The sequence below is a fragment of the Elephas maximus genome, chromosome 4, assembly GCF_024166365.1.
Source record: "Elephas maximus indicus isolate mEleMax1 chromosome 4, mEleMax1 primary haplotype, whole genome shotgun sequence".
Lineage (NCBI taxonomy): Eukaryota > Metazoa > Chordata > Mammalia > Proboscidea > Elephantidae > Elephas > Elephas maximus.
Window position 1 is genome coordinate 196938183 of NC_064822.1, and position 19382 is coordinate 196957564.

The 19382-nt window shown below is 43.8% G+C and overlaps 1 protein-coding gene across 1 annotated transcript; it reads right to left on the reverse strand.

The window, feature by feature from the left end:
- Positions 1–1162: 1162 nt before the first annotated feature.
- SYCE3 (synaptonemal complex central element protein 3) lies at positions 1163–14217 on the reverse strand. Its single transcript, XM_049884791.1, has 3 exons — positions 14184–14217; positions 12809–12917; positions 1163–1376 (listed from the first exon to the last, which is right to left on the reverse strand). Exons 2-3 carry the CDS (start codon positions 12915–12917, stop codon positions 1219–1221), a joined length of 267 nt encoding a protein of 88 aa, XP_049740748.1. The 5' UTR covers positions 14184–14217; the 3' UTR covers positions 1163–1218.
- Between the last annotated feature and the right edge of the window lie 5165 nt (positions 14218–19382).

Genomic DNA, 19382 nt, shown 5'->3' on the forward strand with positions numbered 1-19382 from the left:
CTGTTCTAATAAACCTTGTGCTTCAGAGATTTCCCATGGTTTCTGGAGATTCCGGCCCCCACCCCTTCCCTCCCTTGTACTGAGAACAGCCCCGCTTGCGGGGGAGCCCAGGCCCTGTCCTCTGTGAGCTGACCGGGCACCCTCTGCCTTGTTTCCCCCTCCCTGCAGTCCCTCTGATGTTAGCGTCCTTATGACATTGTTCCTGTTGCTGTAATGCCAGGAACATAACCTGCCCCAAGCCTCTACCTGGTTAAAAACTCCTACTCTGCTCAAATGTCCCCTCCTCAAGGCAGAGTTCTCCTCTGGGCTCCTGGGTCCAGGACTTATCTGTGCCACACCCATGATGCAACCTGTCCATAGGCCCCTGGACACCAGCAGCCTATGACCAATGAGGCCCCAAAGGTCAGTGCTGAGCCAAGGAAGGGCACTGGCTGGACCATTCTATCCCCAGGGCTCCAGGTAGCAAAGATCCATGAAGGTGATGGGGAAGGGAGAACCTCGGGCCAGGATATCCTGGGGAGCAACCTCCTTCTCCAGCTTTCTGCCCTTCGAGCCCTGGTAGAGACCAGCTGGGGTCCACCCTGCAGCTCTCCCATCTGACTGGCGCCATGGACCCTTGTCCTCTCTGCCTCTGCTTGGTCTCCCAGCCCTGACCACACCTCCAGGGGGCTCTCTCCCCACCCTACATCCCCACCATCCACCCCCGCTAAACCAGGCCTTGCGATAAAGTTGTGTTGGAGAGTCACGAAGGCTGGTTTAGTCCTAGTTCTGCACCTGTCAGTTATGTGGACTTGGACACCCAACTTCTCCTTCCACTCCTGTCAAGCAGGGTCCTGGTCTCCATCATCAGGGCAGCTGTGGAGAATGTGAGCATAATCTGCTCTGTGCACTCTCAGCAAGGTGGATAAATCTCCACTGAGCGCTGCACTGCCTCAGCCTCTGCCTGGCTTGTTGTGGTCTGGGCCTTCTTTTGCTTTTTACCCTCTGCGTAGCACCATGGGCACTAAATAAATGAGTGAATCACTGACAGCGTCTGCCTCTTACACTTCTCATGCTTTGCACACGACGTTTGCTACATGGCAGGCAGACACGGCGCAGGGATGAAGGTGTTTCTCAGCTTGTGCTTGAAAATAACTTTATTGAGAAGGGTGCCGGACGCAGAGCCGTGTGCGCGGGTCACTGCCCCTCTCCGTGGCCAGGCGGCAGGGTAGGCGGGCCCTACTGCTTCTGCTTGGTCTCATTGAGCAGCTCCTGCCAGTTCTTCTCCATCTCCTCCTTGCAGTTGAGGAAGGCATCCTCTAGCCGCCGCATGGAATCGGCCAGCGTGGGGTTGGTGCGTATCACCACCATGTCGTAGGCCATCCAGGTTGCCTGCACTGTGACACCGACGGGTCTGGTCAGAGCCGCAGGGCACTGGATACCCAGTGGGCCCACAAAGACCCCATATCCCTCTTTAAGGGTGGGTACACAAGACACCAAGGAGAGGGAGTTGGTAGGTTGCATGTCAGAGGGCTCATAAAACCCTGCAAACATGGCCCCCTACATAGTGCAGTGGGGAAACTTCCTAAGCCACACGCCTCAACTGCGGAAATGTCAGCCCGCAGTGCTAAGAGGCTGGAGGCCAGTCCAATATGAAATGTAGGAAAAGTAGAGAAAACCACAGACCCTGACTAACTCTCAGTTCACAACCAGTGGTTGCAGGGGATCCCAGGGAATCATACAGCCACCCAAGCACATGCTCAGGCAGGTCTGGCCATGCTCAGGTAAGTCTCAGGTATGTCTGACCCTGCTCAGGCAGGTATGACCCAATTCAGACAGATCTGACCATGCTCAGGTAGGTTGACCATGCTCAGGTAGGTTTGACCATGCTCAGGTAGGTTTTAGCATGCTCAGGTAGGTTTAAGCATGTTCAGGTAGGTTTGAGCATGCTCAGGTAGGTTGACCATGCTCAGGTAGGTTTGACCATGCTCACGTAGATCTGACCATGCTCAGGTACATCTGACCATGCTCAGGTACATCTGACCATGCTCAGGCAGGTTGACTATGCTCAGATAGATCTGACCATGCTCAGGTACATCTGACCATGCTCAGGCAGGTTGACTATGCTCAGATAGGTTGAACATGCTTAGATAGATCTGACCATACTGATGTAGGTCTGACCATGCTCAGATAGGTCTGACCCTGCTCAGGCAGGTTGACCATGCTGAGGTAGGTCTGACCATGCTCAGGTAGGTCTCACCATGTTCAGGTAGGTCTGACTACACTCAGGCAGTTGACCATGCTCAGGTAGGTCTGACCATGCTCAGGTACATCTGACCATGCTCAGGCAGGTTGACTATGCTCAGATAGGTTGAACATGCTTAGATAGATCTGACCATACTGACGTAGGTCTGACCATGCTCAGATAGGTCTGACCCTGCTCAGGCAGGTTGACCATGCTGAGGTAGGTCTGACCATGCTCAGGTAGGTCTCACCATGTTCAGGTAGGTCTGACTACACTCAGGCAGTTGACCATGCTCAGGTAGGTCTGACCATGCTCAGGTGGGTCTGACCATGCTCAGGTAGGTCTGACGATGCTCCAGAAGGCTGACCATGCTCAGGCAGCCTGACCACATTCAGGTAGGTCTGATCATGCTCAGCTAGGTCTGACCATGCTCAGTTAGGTCTGACCATGCTCAGCTAGGTCTGACCATGCTCAGCTAGGTCTGACCATGCTCAGGCAGCCTGACCACGTTCAGGTAGGTCTGACTATGCTCAAGTAGGTCTGACTATGCTCAGGTAGATCTGACCATGCTCAGGAAGGCTGACCATGCTCAAGTAGGTCTGACCATGCTGAGGTAAGTCTCAGGCAGGTCCAACCACACTCAGGTGGGTTGACCATGCTTAGGCAAGTTTGATCATGCTCAGATAGGTTACCACTCATAGTCCTGCAAAGTTCCAAGTTTCATGTGACCGCATGTTCAGTGACTGGTCACCCACCCACCTCTATATGGCCGCCTCTGTGCTTTCGAGAAGGCCCAGGTCAGAGGTACCTCCTTGTGGGAGGTTTCTGCTATGGCCGCCAGATATCTTTTGGCTGTCCCCACCAAGTGTGCCCCCTGGCACTCACCACAGCTTTGGCCTGTTTACTCACCTGCCTGTTCCTTCATGAATTTCCTGAGGGCAGTGGCTCTGTGCTAGCACGGGGTCTGACGGCAAGTGTGCACTTTTTTTTTAATTGTGCTTTAAGTGAAAGTTTACAAATCAAGTCAACCTCTCATACAAAAATTTATATACGCCTTGCTATGTACTCCTAGTTGCTGTCCTCCTAATGAGACAACACATTCCTTCTCTCCACCCTGTTTTCCCATGTGCATCCAGCCAGTGTCTGTCCCCCTCTGCCTTCTCATCTCCCCTCCAGACAGGAGCTGCCCACATAGTCTAATGTGTCTACTTGACCCAAGAAGGTCACTCATCACCAGTGTCATTTTCTATCTTATAGTGCAGTCCAATCCCTATCTGAAGAGTTAGCTTTGGGAATGGTTCCAGTCCTCGGCTAAGAGGCTAACATGACCTCCAGTGTCCTTCTAGTCTCAGTCAGACCATTAAGTCTGGTCTTTTTTAATGAGAATTTGAGGTCTGCATCCCACTGTTCTCCTGCTCCATCAGGGATTCTCTGGTGTGTTCCCTGTCGAGGGAGTAATTGGTTGTAGCCGGGAACTATCTAGTTCTTCTGGTCGCAGGCTGATGTAGTCTTTGATTTATGTGGGTCTTTCTGTCTCTTGGGCTCATAATTACCTTGTCTTTGGTGTTCTTCATTCTCCTTTGGTCCAGGTGAGTTGAAACCAATTGATGCATCTGAGATGGCCGCTTGCTAGTGTTTAAGACCCCAGACACCACTCACCAAAGTGAGAATGTTTTCTTAATAGATTTTATTATGCCAATTGACCTAGATGTCCCCTGAAACCATGGTCCCCAAACCCCCGCCCCTGCTCTGCTGGCCTTTGAAGTGTTCGGCTGTATTCAGGAAACTCCTTTGCTTTTGGTTTAGTCGAGTTGTGCTGACCTTTTCTGTATTGTGTGTTGACTTTCCCTTCACCTAGAATAGTTCTTGTCTACTATCTAATTAGTGAATACCCTCCCTCTTCTTCCACTGCCACCCATAAAATTTTCTTCTCTGTTTAAACTATTTCTTGAGTTCTTATAATAGTGGTCACATACACTATTTGTCCTTTTGTAACTAATTTCACTCAGCATAATGCCTTCCAGATTTCTCCATGTTATGACATGTTTCACAGATTCATCATTGATCTTTATCCATGGATAGTATTCCATTGTGTGAATATACCATAATTTATTTAAACATTCATCCTTTAATGGGCACCTTGGTTGCTTCCATCTTTTTGATATCATCTTTTTTTAAAATTGTGCTTTAAATCAAAGTTTACAAATCAAGTCAGTCTCTCACACAAAAACTTATGAACACCTTGCTACATACTCCCAGTTGCTCTCCCCCTAATGAGACTGCCTGCTCCCTCCCTCCACTCTCTTTACGTGTCCATTTCTCCAGCTTTTAACCCCCTCTACCTTCTCATCTCCCCTTCAGGCAGGAGATGCCAACATAGTCTGGTATTCTCTGCTTTCAGTCAGGATCCATCTGACATCAGCAATGGTATCCCTGGTTCCACGTCTCTTCTGAAACCGGCCTGAATTTCTGGCAGTTCCCTGTCGATACACTGCTGCAGCCATTTTTGAATGATCTTCAGCAAAATTTTACTTGTGTGTGATATTAATGATATTGTTCTATAATTTCCACATTCAGTTGGATCGCCTTTCTTGGGAATAGGCATAAATATGGATCTCTTCCAGTCAGTTGACCAGGAAGCTGTATTCCATATTTCTTGGCATAGATGAGTGAGCACCTCCAGTGCTGCATCCGTTTGCTGGAACATCTCAATTGATATTCCATCAATTCCTACAGCCTTGTTTTTCACCAATGCCTTCAGAGCAGCTTGGACTTCTTCCTTCAGTACCATCGGTTTCTGATCATATGCTGCCTCTTGAAATGGTTGAACATTGACTAATTCTTTTTGGTATAATGACTATGTATTCCTTCCAACTACTTTGGATGGTTCCTGCGTCATTTAATATTTTCCCCACAGAATCCTTCACTATTGCGACTCTAGGCTTGAATTTTTTCTTCAGTTCTTTCAGCTTGAGAAATGCCGAGCACATTCTTCCCTTTTGGTTTTCCATTTCCAGCTCTTCGCACGTCATTATAATTCTTTACTTTGTCTTCTCGAGAGGCCCTTTGAAATCTTCTGTTCAATTCTTTTACTTCATCAATTCTTCCTTTTGCTTTAGCTGCCTGACATTCAAGAGCAAGTTTCAGAGTCTCCTGACATCCATCTTGGTCTTTTTTTTCCCATCTTTTCAATGACCTCTTGTTTTCTTCACGTATGATGTCCTTGATGTCATTTCACAACTTGTCTGGTCTTCGGTCACCAGTGTTCAATGCATCAAATCTATTCTTCAGATGGTTTCTAAATTCAGGTGTGATATATTCAAGGTCATATTTTGGCTCTCGTGGACTTGCTCTGATTTTCTTCAGTTTCAGCTTGAACTTGCATATGGGCAATTGATGGTCTGTTCCACAGTCGGCCCGTGGCCTTTTTCTGACTGATTATATTGAGCTTTCCATCATCTCTTTCCACAGATGTAGTCAATTTGATTTCTGTGTGTTCCATTTGGCGAAGTCCATGTGTATAGTCTCCATTTTATGTTGGTGGAAGAAGGTATGTGCAATGAAGAAGTTGTTGGTCTTGCAAAATTCTGTCATTTGATCTCCGGCATTGTTTCTATCTCCAAGGCCATATTTTCCAACTACTAGCAGTGGAACATTGTCTGATATAGTGCTGGAAGATGAGCCCCCCAGGTTGGAAGGCACTCAAAAGATGACTTGGGAAGAGTTGCCTCCTCAAATTAGAGTCGACCTTAATGACATGGATGGACTAAAGCTTTCGGGACCTTCATTTGCTGATGTGGCGCAACTCAAAATGAGAAGAAACAGCTGAAAACATCCATTAATAATTGGAATCTGGACTGTACGAAGTATGAATCTAGGAAAATTGGAAATCGTCAAAAATGATTTGGAATGCATAAACATTGATATCCTAGGCATTAGTGAGCTGAAATGGATTGGTATTGGCCATTTTGAATCAGACAATTATGTAGTGTACTATGCTGAGAATGACAACTTGAAGAGGGATGGTGTTGCATTCATCGTCAAAAGGAACGTTTCAAGATCTATTTTGAACTACAACACTGTCAGTGATAGGATAATATCCATATGCCTACAAGGGAGTCCAGTTAATACGACTATTATTCAAATTTACGCACTAACCACTAAGGCCAGAGATGAAGAAATAGAAGATTTTTATCAGCTGCTGCAGTCTGAACTTGATGGAACATGCAATCAAGATGCATTGATAGTTACTGGCGATTGGAATGCAATAAACATGGTTGTGCATATATCTGTTCATGTAAAGACTCATTTCTCTAGGATATATTCCAAGGCGTGGGACTGCTGGATCGTACAGTAGTTCTATTTTTAGCTTTTTAAGGAAGAGCCAAATCAATTTCCAAAGTGGTTGTACCATTTTACATTCCCACCAGCAGTGTATAAGTGTTCCAGTCTCTCCACAGCCTCACCAACATTTATTATTTTGTGTTTTTTGGATTAATGCCAGTTGTTGGAGTCAGATGATATCTCATTGTAGTTTTGATTGGCATTTCTCTAATGGCTAATGATTGTGAGCATTTCCTCTTGCATATGTTAGCTACTTGAATGTCTTATTTAGTGAAGTCCTGTTCATATCCTTTGCCCATTTTTTAACTGGGCTGTCTTTTTGTTGTTGAGTTTTTGTAGTATCGTGTAGATTTTAGAGATCATCCGCTGATTGGAAATGTCAAAGCTAAAAACTTTTTCACAGTCTGTAGGTAATCTTTTTACTCTTTCGGTGAAGTCTTTGGATGAGCGTAATAGGTGTTTGACTTTTAGGAGCTCCCAGTTATCTAGTTTCTCTTCTGGTGTTTGTGCATTGTTAGTAATGTTTCGTATACTGTTTATGCCATATATTAGGTCTCCTAACATTGTCCCTATTTTTTCTTCCATGATCTTTAACATTTTAGATTTTATATTTAGGTCTTTGACCCTTTTTGAGTTAGCTTTTGTGCATGGTGTGAGGTATAGGTCTTGTTTCATTTTTCTGCAGATGGATATCCAGTTATGCCAGCACCATTTCTTTTTTTTTTTATTAACTTTTATTGAGCTTCAAGTGAACGTTTACAAATCAAGTCAGTCTCTCACATATAAGTTTATATATATCTTACTCCTTACTCCCACTTGCTCTCCCCCTAATGAGTCAGCCCTTCCAGTCTCTCCTTTCGTGACAATTTTGCCAGCTTCCAACTCTCTCTATCCTCCCATCCCCCCTCCAGACAGGAGATGCCAACATAGTCTCAAGTGTCCACCTGATTTAATTAGCTCACTCTCCTTCAGCATCCCTCTCCTACCCACTGTCCAGTCCCTTTCATGTCTGATGAGTTGTCTTCGGGATGGTTCCTGTCCTGTGCCAACAGAAGGTTTGGGGACCATGCCCGCTGGGATTCCTCTAGTCACAGTCAGACCATTAATTATGGTATTTTTATGAGAATTTGGGGTCTGCATCCCACTGATCTCCTGCTCCCTCAGGGGTTCTCTATTGTGCTCCCTGTTAGGGCAGTCATTGATTGTGGCCGGGCACCAACTAGTTCTTCTGGTTTCAGGATGATGTAAGTCCCTGCTTCATGTGGCCCTTTCTGTGTCTTGGGCTCTTGGCTGTCGTGTGACCTTGGTGTTCTTCATTCTCCTTTGCTCCAGGTGGGTTGAGACCAATTGATGCATCTTAGATGGCCGCTTGTTAGCTTTTAAGACCCCAGACGCCACATTTCAAAGTGGGATGCAGAATGTTTTCATAACAGAATTATTTTGCCAGTTGACTTAGAAGTCCCCTTAGAGCATGGTTCCCAAACCCCTGCCCTTGCTCCGCTGACCTTTGAAGCATTCATTTTATCCCGGAAACTTCTTTGCTTTTGGTCCAGTCCAATTGGGTTGACCTTCCATGTATTGAGTGTTGTCCTTCCCTTCACCTAAAGCAGTTCTTATCTACTAATTAATCAGTAAAAAACCCTCTCCCTCCCTCCCTCCCTCCCCGCCTCGTAACCACAAAAGTATGTGTTCTTCTCAGTTTATACTGTTTCTCAAGATCTTATAATAGTGGTCTTATACAATATTTGTCCTTTTGCCTCTGACTGATTTCGCTCAGCATAATGCCTTCCAGGTTCCTCCATGTTATGAAATGTTTCACAGATTCATCACTGTTCTTTATCGATGCATACTATTCCATTGTGTGAATATACCACAATTTACTTACCCATTCATCCTTTGATGGACACCTTGGTTGCTTCCAGCTTTTTGCTATTGTAAACAGAGCTGCAATAAACATGGGTGTGCATATATCTGCTCGTGTGAAGGCTCTTATTTCTCTAGGGTATATCCCGAGGAGTGGGATTTCTGGGTTGCATGGTAGTTCTATTTCTAACTTTTTAAGAAAACGCCAGATAGATTTCCAAAGTGGTTGTACCATTTTACATTCCCACCGGCAGTGTATAAGAGTTCCAATCTCTCCGCAGCCTCTCCAACATTTATTATTTTGTGTTTTTTGGATTAATGCCAGCCTTGTTGGAGTGAGATGGAATCTCATCGTAGTTTTAATTTGCATTTCTCTAATGGCTAATGATCGAGAGCATTTTCTCATGTATCTGTTAGCTGCCCGAATATCTTCTTTAGTGAAGTGCGTGTTCATATCCTTTGCGCACATTTTGATTGGGTTGTTTGTCTTTTTGTGGTTGAGTTTTAACAGAATCATATAGATTTTAGAGATCATGCGCTGGTCGGAGATGTCATAGCTGAAAATTCTTTCCCAGTCTGTAGGTGGTCTTTTTACTCCTTTGGTGAAGTCTTTAGATGAGCATAGGTGTTTGATTTTTAGGAGCTCCCAGTTATCTGGTTTCTCTTCGTCATTTTTGGTAATGTTTTGTATTCTGTTTATGCCTTGTATTAGGGCTCCTAAGGTTGTCCCTATTTTTTCTTCCATGATCTTTATCGTTTTAGTCTTTATGTTTAGGTCTTTGATCCACTTGGAATTAGTTTTTGTGCATGGTGTGAGGTATGGATCCTGTTTCATTTTTTTGCAAATGGATATCCAGTTATGCCAGCACCATTTGTTAAAAAGACTATCTTTTCCCCAATTAACTGACACTGGGCCTTTGTCAAATATCAGCTGCTCATATGTGGATGGATTTATATCTGGGTTCTCAATTCTGTTCCATTGATCTATGTGTCTGTTGTTGTACCAGTACCAGGCTGTTTTGACTACTGTGGCTGTATAATAGGTTCTAAAATCAGGTAGAGTGAGGCCTCCCACTTTCTTCTTCTTTTTCAGTAATGCTTTACTTATCCGAGGCTTCTTTCCCTTCCATATGAAATTGGTGATTTGTTTCTCCATCACATTAAAAAATGTCATTGGAATTTGGATCGGAAGTGCATTGTATGTATAGATGGCTTCTGGTAGAATAGACATTTTTACTATGTTAAGTCTTCCTATCCATGAGCAAGGTATGTTTTTCCACTTAAGTAAGTCCTTCTTAGTTTCTTGTAGTAGTACTTTGTAGTTTTCTTTATACAGGTCTTTTACATCTTTGGTAAGAATTATTCCTAAGTATTTTATCTTCTTGGTGGCTACCGTGAATGGTATTGATTTTGGTGATTTCCTCTTCGATGTTCTTTTTGTTGATGTAGAGGAATCCAAGTGATTTTTGTATGTTTATCTTATAACCTGAGACTCTGCCAAACTCTTCTATTAGTTTCAGTAGTTTTCTGGAGGATTCCTTAGGGTTTTCTGTGTATAAGATCATGTCATCTGCAAATACAGATAATTTTACTACCTCCTTGCCAATCCGGATGCCCTTTATTTCTTTGTCTAGCCTAATTGCTCTGGCTAGGACCTCTAGCACAATGTTGAATAAGAGAGATGATAAAGGGCATCCTTGTCTGGTTCCCGTTCTCAAGGGAAATGCTTTCAGGCTCTCTCCATGTAGAGTGATGCTGGCTGTTGGCTTTGTATAGATGCCCTTTATTATGTTTAGGAATTTTCCTTCAATTCCTATTTTGCTGAGAGTTTTTATCATAAATGGGTGTTAGACTTTGTCAAATGCCTTTTCTGCATCAATTGACAAGATCATGTGGTTTTTGTCTTTTGTTTTATTTATATGGTGGATTACATTAATGGTTTTTCTAATATTAAACCAGCCTTGCATACCTGGTATAAATTCCACTTGGTCGTGGTGGATTGTTTTTTTGATATGTTGTTGAATTCTATTGGCTAGAATTTTGTTGAGGATTTTTGCATCTATGTTCATGAGGGATATAGGTGTGTAATTTTCTTTTTTTTTTTTTTGTGATGTCTTCACCTGGTTTTGGTATCAGGGAAATGGTGGCTTCAGAGAATGAGTTAGGCAGTATTCCGTCATTTTCTATGCTTTGAAATACCTTTAGTAGTAGTGGTGTTAACTCTTCTCTGAAAGTTTGGTAGAACTCTGCAGTAAAGCCGTCTGGGCCAGGGCTTTTTTGTTGGGAGTTTTTTGATTACCATTTCAATCTCTTTTTTTGTTATGGGTGTATTTAGTTGTTCTACTTCTGATTGTGTTAGTTTAGGTAGGTAGTGTTTTTCAAGGAATTCATTTCTTCTAGGTTTGCAAATTTGTTAGAGTACAATTTTTCGTAATAATCCGATATGATTCTTTTAATTTCAGTTGGGTCTATTGTGATGTGGCCCATCTCGTTTCTTATTCGGGTTATTTGTTTCCTTTCCTGTATTTCTTTAGTCTGTCTGGCCAATGGTTTATCAATTTTGTTAATTTTTTCAAAGAATCAGCTTTTGAAAATCTACTTTAATTTTAATTTATATATTGAAATTATACTTAATCGTGCTGATGTCTGTTCCAGGCTCACACCCACCTCTTCTAGTGAAGGAATATCTCTATTCAACTTTATATTCCTAGCACAGCACACAGTAGGCAATCAATAAATGTTAACAGGAGAATGTGTAATTAGATTGAAGGAATTAAATAACTTTGAAAGCAAAGAAGACTTGAAACACTTACTGATGAAGATCAAAGACCACAGCCTTCAGTATGGATTACACCTCAACATAAAACAAAAATCCTCACAACTGGACCAATAAGCAACATCACGATAAATGGAGAAAAGACTGAAGTCATCAAGGATTTCATTTTACTTTGATCCACAATCAATGCCCATGGAAGCAGCAGTCAAGAAATCAAGATGCATTGCACTGGGCAAATCTGCTGCACAAGATCTCTTTAAAGTGTTGAAAAGAAAAGATGTCACCTTGAAGACTGAGGTGCACCTGACCCAAGCTGTGGTGTTTTAAATCTTCTCATATGCATGTGAAAGCTGGACGATGAATAAGGAAGACCGAAGAATTGATTCCTTTGAATTGTGGTTTTGGCAAAGGATGTTGAATACACAACGGACTGCCAAAAGAACGAACAAATCTGTCTTAGAAGGTGTACAACTGAAGTGCTCCTTAGAAGCAAGGATGTCAAGACTATGTCTCACATACTATGGACAAGTTATCAGGAGGGATCAGTCCCTGAAAGAAGGACATCATGCTTGGTAGGAGGTCAGCAAAAAAGAGGAAGACCCTCAACTAGATGAACTGACACAGTGGCCGCAATGATGGGCTCAAGCCTAACAACGATTGTGAGGATGGTGCAGGACGGGCAGTGTTTCATTCTGTTGTACAAAGGGTCACTATGAGTCAGAACTGATTCCAAGGCACCTAACAACAACAACAACAGAGTATGCATGCTTTCTAACATTTGTTTCACATTATGATTTTCTCTAGCAAAAATTAGGCTCACAATTTTTGAGAATTAATACACACTCTGAATTCACAAAGAACAGATTAAAGAAATGTTGACGGTATTGCTACCACTACTGTTTACCACTTAGTGGAAATATGTTGAGTAACGTAAAAAACTAACATTCCTTTCCAAAAATGGAGAAATTTGTTGAAGCCTACTGCTGCTGTAATCCACTGAGCTGTACCTCCCATTTCAGTACCCAACCAGTCTTGGCACTATTACTCTGAACCCTTTCTATTTAAAAGACTCCCAGTAAGAAATGTTCCAATTCTGTCTACAGGTGTCACAGTAATGTAATTGGCCACTTGCTTAGCATTTGAGCTGTGGCTGGTAATGTTCCAGTTACTAACCAAAAAAACCAAACCCGTTGCCGTCAAGTCGATTCCGGCTCATAGTGACCCTATAGGACAGAGTGGAACTGCCCCATAGAGTTTCCAAGGAGCACCTGGTGGATTCGAACTGCTGATCTTTTGGTTAGCAGCTGCAGCACTTCACCACTGCGCCACCAGGGTTTCTCCAGTTACTAAAGGAGTCACTATTTCTGCCCTGAAGAAAATACCAGTCGGTTGCAGAAATAAGGTGCAAACACACATAAAATTATCAGAAAAAAATCCAAGGTAACATTCTGTTATCGGTGTCAAATTTTGTGAAAGAGCAGTTGCATGCCATAGGGGTTGCAAGGGTGTCAGGAAGGCAATTGATTTGAGCTTAGAAGGGTGGGGAGGGCTTGGGCTATTGGAAAGAAGGGGGAAGGCAGCTGGCTGGTAAAATATCCTACCTGAGATTTTCTCCATCTCTTCCAGTAGCTTTTCCAAGTCCTTATTCAGGTCTGACAGCATTTTCAACATGTTGTCATAGTTTCTGTCCCCAGGGTCAGAATCAGCCATCTGGCAGTGCACACAAAGAAACTTCAATGAGACAGACATGGGTCTCAATTCTGGTGCTACCATGCACAGCTGTGGTTCCTCTAATGCATTCTTCCGCTGTCTCTTAAAGTTGGAACAATACCACTCACCCCACAGGGGTGCTGTGGGGCTAATATGACGATGTGTGTGTGCACGTATATGTGTATGTATGCCTGCACATGCGTACATATGTACATGCAGGTGTATGCGCACATGTATGCGTGCACATATGCATGTGTATGTATGTTTGTGTATGTGTGTACTTGTGTATGTTTGTGTGTGTGTGTACTGTGTGTGAGTGTGTGTGTGTGTGTAAAGGGCCCAGCAAAGAGACTGGCCCACAGTAGCAGCCCCTCCCCTCACCTTTCCTCTTGAGTACAAACATGTCTTCAAACACGGCTGAAGGATGGGACAATGAAAGCGGAAGGCATTTTCACTGGTCACAAAGGAAAAAGTCTTTGCCATGAATGGTGACACAGAGTAGAATTCACTGTGGCAAAAATGTACTGCATCCCCACTAAGTGCAGCTGCCATGCTGACACATCACGAAAAGACATGATCCCTGTCCTTAAGGAATGCAGAGTGTATGATGGGAGTAAGCCACACACCCCCATGTGACAAATGCCACAGTGGACATATAAATACCAGCTATTACAACAAATACAAATGTGAAGCTAACGGAGCCTGAAGGAGAGTAAGTTTAACTTTAAAGTATGAAATGATTCACAAACGTGCCAATTTAAAAAAAAAAAATTTAGAGAGCCTGTGCAGGGTTATCTTTTTTTTTTTTTTTAATTATTATCAACTTAAGCAACTTTACAGAAGAACTCTCTTGGACCCTAGAGGTGGTCCTGCAGCCTGAGGCAGAAACCAGGAGCCGCCTTTAATTTCTCCGTCTCTCTTTTCTCCAAGACCCAGTGGGTCACTAAGACACATCACTTTTATTTGTTCATGGAATAAGTATCTCATCACTTCTGGGTCAGAAAGGACTGGTGCGTGGAGACACTGTGAGCTGAGCCTTTCCCTGTGGAGCTCACAGTTTGTCCCAACTCGTCAATGCCCCTGTCAGTGCCTCTGCGTTTATCGAGGCCCACTCCTCCACCCAACTCTCAGCACCGGCTTGCTGACTGAGCACGCACTATGGGCCAGAGATCTAGGGTGCTGCAGCCAACCAGCCAGCCGAAGCCTGAGCTTCCCTTCCAGCGGGGAGAAACAAATAATACACTAGTAAACACATAAACAAGATACCTTCAGTTTCTGGTAATTTTTCAACAAAGAAAATAAAAAAGGCTGGTGGAGTAAAGAGGCTCTTTCATGGGGAAGAGGCACTTTATGTTGGGAAGGCAGAGAAGTCCTCTCCAAGGAAGTGACATCTGACCTGACACCTGACACTTGAGCTGGCCACGTGAGGGTCTGGGGAAGAACTCCAGGCAGGCAGGTGGATGGCTCAAACACAGACCCCAAGTGGCCCTGGTTATTTTGAGGAACAGAAAGAACGTGCAGGGTGGGGCTGAGGATAAGAGAGGCACGATACGAGAGCAGCTAAGTGGGCAGGGGCTCTGGTTTTACTTTCAGTGTGACAGGAAGCCACTGGAGGCTGACGGGAGGGGAAGTATGCTATTTAATTTTTGTTTTAAAATGACAATCTTGTTTGGAACATAGACTGTTGCAGGTTGAGGGGAGGCAAGAGAGGGAAGGCCAGTTAGTGAGGAGACCCGTACAGTGGTGAGAGCTGATGGTGGCTTGGACTAGGGTGTTAATGATATAAATGGTGAGATGTAAAAGGATTTAGGATATATTTTGAAAGCTGAGCCACGAGAACTTAGTAGAGGACTTGATGTGTATGGGCTTGCAGGGGCAAGTAACAGAAAGAAAGAAATTAAAGATGACTCCTAATTTTGAGGAAGGAGCCCTGGTGGTCTAGTGGTTAAAATGGTTAGCTGCTCTACCAAAGGTCAGCGCTTCAACCCACCAGCCAGTCCACAGGAGAAAAGACCCAGCTATCGGCTCCTGTAAAGATCACAGCCAAGGAAGTCCCCGGGCTGTTCTATTCTGTCGTATAGGGCTGCTACAAGTCAGAATTGACTTGACGGCACACAACAACAATTCTGGTGAGAACAACTTGTTGGGTGCTACTAATATGAACTAAAAAGGGGAAGACTGGGAGAAGGGCAGAATTAGAAGGAAAATCAAGAGCTCTATTTTGGACACTTTAATGTGAGATGACTAATAGGTCTCCAGCCCACATGTCTGTCAATGTGTCGTACTGTGGTGGCTTTCGAGTTGCTGTGATGCTGGAAGATATACCACTGGTATTTCAAATACCAGCTGGGTCACCCATGGTGGACAAGTTTCAGCTGAGCTTCCAGACTAAGACAGACTAAGAAGAAGGACCTGGCACTCTACTTGCAAAAAATTTAACCAATGAAAACCATGAAAAACAGCAGAACACTGTCTGATATTGTGTCAGGAGATGAGCCTCACAGGTTGGAAGGTACTCAAAATACGACTGGGGAAGAGTTGCCTCCTCAAAGTGGAGTCAACCTTAATGTTGTCAACAGAGTCAAGCTTTCAGGACCTTCATTTGTCGATGTAGCATGAATCAAAATGAGAAGAAATAACTGCAAACATCCGTTAAAAATAGGAACATGGAATGATCTAGGAAAATTGGAAGTTGTCAAAAATGAAGTGGAATGCATAAACATCACTATTCTAAGCATTAGTGAGCTGAAATGGACTGGTATTGGCCATTTTGAATCAGATAATCATATGGTCTACTATGCAATGAATGATAACTTGAAGAGGAATGGCATTGCATTTATGGTCAAAAAGAACATTTCAAGATCTATCCCCAAGTACAGCACTGTCAGTGATAGGAAAATATTCATAAGCCTACAAGGAAGACCAGTTAATACAGCTACTATTCAAATTTACACACCAGCCACTAATGCCAAAGATGAGGAAATTGAAGATTTTTACCAACTTCTAGAGTCTGAAATTGATAAAACATGCAATCAAGATGTGTTGATAATTACTTGTGACTGGAATGCAAAAGTTGGAAACGAAGAAGGAACAGTAGTTGGAAAATATGATCTTGATGACAGAAACAACACCAAATATCGTATGATAGAATTTTGCAAGACCAATGACTACTTTGTTGCAAATACCTTTTTTCACCAACATAAATGGCAACTATAAATGTGGACCTCGTCAGATGGAATACACAGGAATCAAATCAACTATATCTATGGAAAGAGATGATGGGAAAGTTCAATATTATCAGTCAGAACAAGGCCAGGGGCCGAGTGTGGAACAGACCATCAACTGCTCATATACAAATTCAACTTGAAACTGAAGAAAATTAGAACAAGTCAAGGAGAGCCAAAATATGACCTTGAGTATATTCCAACTGAATTTAGAGACCACTGCAAGCATAGACTTGACTCATTAAAACACTAACGACTGAAGACCAGATGAGCTGTGAATGACATCAAGAACATCACACATGAAGAAAGTAAAACCAAGCCAAACCTGCTGCCTTTGAGTTGATTCTGACTCACTGCTACCCTATAGGACAGAGTAGAACTGCCCCATAGGATTTCCAGGGAACAGCTGATGGATTTGAACTGCTGACCTTTTGGTTAGTAACAAGCTCTCAACCACTGTGCACCACAAGGGCTCCTGAAGAAACAAAAAGTCACTAAAAAGACAAGAAAGAAAGAAACGACCAAAGTGGATGTCAGAAGAGACTCTGAAACTTGCTCTTGAATGTAGAGTAGCTGAAGTGAAAGGAAGAAATGAAGTAAAAGAGCTAAACAGAAGATTTCAAAGGGCGGCTTGAAAAGACAAGGTATTTTAATGAAGTGTGCAAAGACTTAAGAGTTAGAAAACCAAAAGGGGAGAATATGCTCGGCATTTCTCAAGCTGAAAGAATGGAAGAAAAAATTCAAGCCTCAAGTTGCACTATTAAAGGATTCTACAGGAAAAATACAAACAACGCAGGACGCAACCACAGAAGATAGAAGGAATACACAGAGTCACTATACCAAAAAGAATTGGTTGACATTCAACCATTTCAGGAGGTAGCATATGATCAACAACCAATGATACTGAAGGAAGAGGTCCAAGCTGCACTGAAGGCACTGGCAGAAAAACAAGGCTTCAGGGATTGACAGAATACCAGCTGAGATGTTTCAACAAAGGGATGCAGCAGTGGAAGTGCTCACTCATCCATGCCAGGAAATTTGGAAGACAGATATCTGGCCAACTGACTAGAAGAGACCCATAGTTGTGCCTATTTCCAAGAAAAGTGATCCAATTGAATGCAGAAATTATTGAAAAGCATCATTAATTTCAAATGCAAGTAAAATTTTGCTGAAGATCATTCAAAAGCAGTTGCAGCAGTACATCCACAGGGAACTGCCAGAAATTCAAGCTGATTCAGAAGAGGATGTAGAATGAGGGATATCACTGCTGATGTCAGATGAATCCTAGCTGAAAGCAGAAAATACCAGAAAGATGTTTACCTGTGTTTTATTGACTATGTAAAGCCATTCGACTGTGTGGATCCTAAAAAATATGGATAACACTCGAAAGAATGGGAATTCCAGAACACTTAATCATGCTCATGCGGAACCTATACATAGACCAAGAGGCAGTCACTCCAACAGAATAAAGGGATACCTCAAAGTTTAAAGTCAGGAAGTGTGTGTGACAGGGTTGTATCATTTCACCGTACTTATTCAACCTGTATGCTGAGCAAGTAATCAGAGAAGCTGGACTGTATGAAGTACAGGGCAACAGGATTGGAGGAAAACTCATTAATAACCCAGGAATGCAGATGACACAACCTTGCTTGTTGAAAGTGAGGAGGACTTGAAGCACTTATTGATGAAGGTAAATGACTACAGCCTTCAGTACGGATTACACCTCAACATAAAACAAAAATCCTCACAACTGGACAGATAAACAACATCATGATAAACAGAGAAAAGATTAAGGTTGTCAAGGATTTCATTTTACTTGGATCCACAATCAACGCCCATGGAAGCAGGAGTCAAGAAATCAAACGAGAGGTGGGGCCGAGATGGTGGAGTAGTCAGACCCTTGTGGTGATCCCTCTTACAACGAAGACCCCAAAAAACAAGTGAATTGATTATATATACGACAGGCTAGGAACCCTGAGCATCAAAGGCAAAGTTAAGAAATCGGACTGAGTGACAGGGGAGGGAGAGATGGTACAGAAGCAGCGAGGGGTTGCTAAGCCCATGGCAGGGCCTCAGCCCTGATTCCTCAGCACAACTATGGCGGGGCTGATGGTAGTTTTCAGGGTCACAGCCATTTCAGTGAAAGAAGGCAAGCAAAGTGGCACACCCTTCACCCTGTGGTGTGTCAGCAGTGGAGCTGGCTGTGGCGTTTAGGACGTGGCAGCTTCAGAGAAAGCAGGCAAGCATGGGAGGCAGCCCTAACTCCCTGGGGCGATCTCAGCAGGGACCCAGCCAGCGCACACAGGCTACACACACCTCTGGAATCTAGATAAAACAGTGCTCTTGACACAAGGTAAGTGATTCTGTCTAACTTACCGATGCGGATCTAATAGCTCCTTCTTTTGAAAGAACTCTCTATCTGATCCCTTCTCTCTCTGCCCCAGGTGGCTTCATTAACAGTTGATTTCCCTGGGCCTGAGATAGGTCCTGCTGCACTTCCTGAGCCACTCTCATGGCCTTGGAGAAGAAACAAATTAACAAACAGCAGAAAAATACTCTGCCGACTCCGCTAATCTGGAAACTCAAAGCAGAGGCAGCTCCAGTCCAGGCACAAGTGATCCACAGACTTTGTCTTTCACCCCTGCACGGATCCAGGTGGCTCTACTACACCAGATGGGATCTGGCTATTACACAGCAAGGGCCAATCTGTTTGAGGCCTGACTGTAACTATTTCAGCTGTGCAGTGGAGGGGCAGGTTTTGGACGTTTGATACCACTCTGCCTACTAAACAGGGACTTCACCTACCCACAGCAGGGGCCTGAGCACTGGAGGCTCCAACCACACCACCTAGCCGCCCATGAAAGGGCTCCAAGGCTAAGTGGTGCCTACCAGTCCTTACAGGTACAAGCACTGGGTGCCTATGGTACGGCTGCAAGGCCCACCCGCCAAAGCGATCTAGAGAACAGGGACGTGCCTTCCTCACAGACACTCAGGGGAAGGTTGTCAGTCCCCTCCCTTCCTCAGAGTGTGACCCCCTGCTGTTACGAGAAACCTGTGCATACACCAATCACCACTGCTCCTCTAAGATCGTAGGTTAGAGTCTATACCATACATTAGGTGACCAACTATCAGGACACCTGAGCAGAATCTATACAAGAATAGTGAATGGACTCCTAGGCTCATATACCTGGAAACAGCTCTAGCCATCTTGTAACAGGGCATTAGTGCTTCAAAGGCTCCA

Excerpts from the sequence above, each read along its gene's own strand:
- SYCE3 (XM_049884791.1), bottom strand. The coding sequence starts at position 12,917 with ATGGCTGATTCTGACCCTGGGGACAGAAACTATGACAACATGTTGAAA. Across the intron at positions 1,377-12,808 it reads AGAGATGGAGAAAATCTCAG|TGCAGGCAACCTGGATGGCC; the intron begins GTAGGATATTTT and ends TCGGTGTCACAG.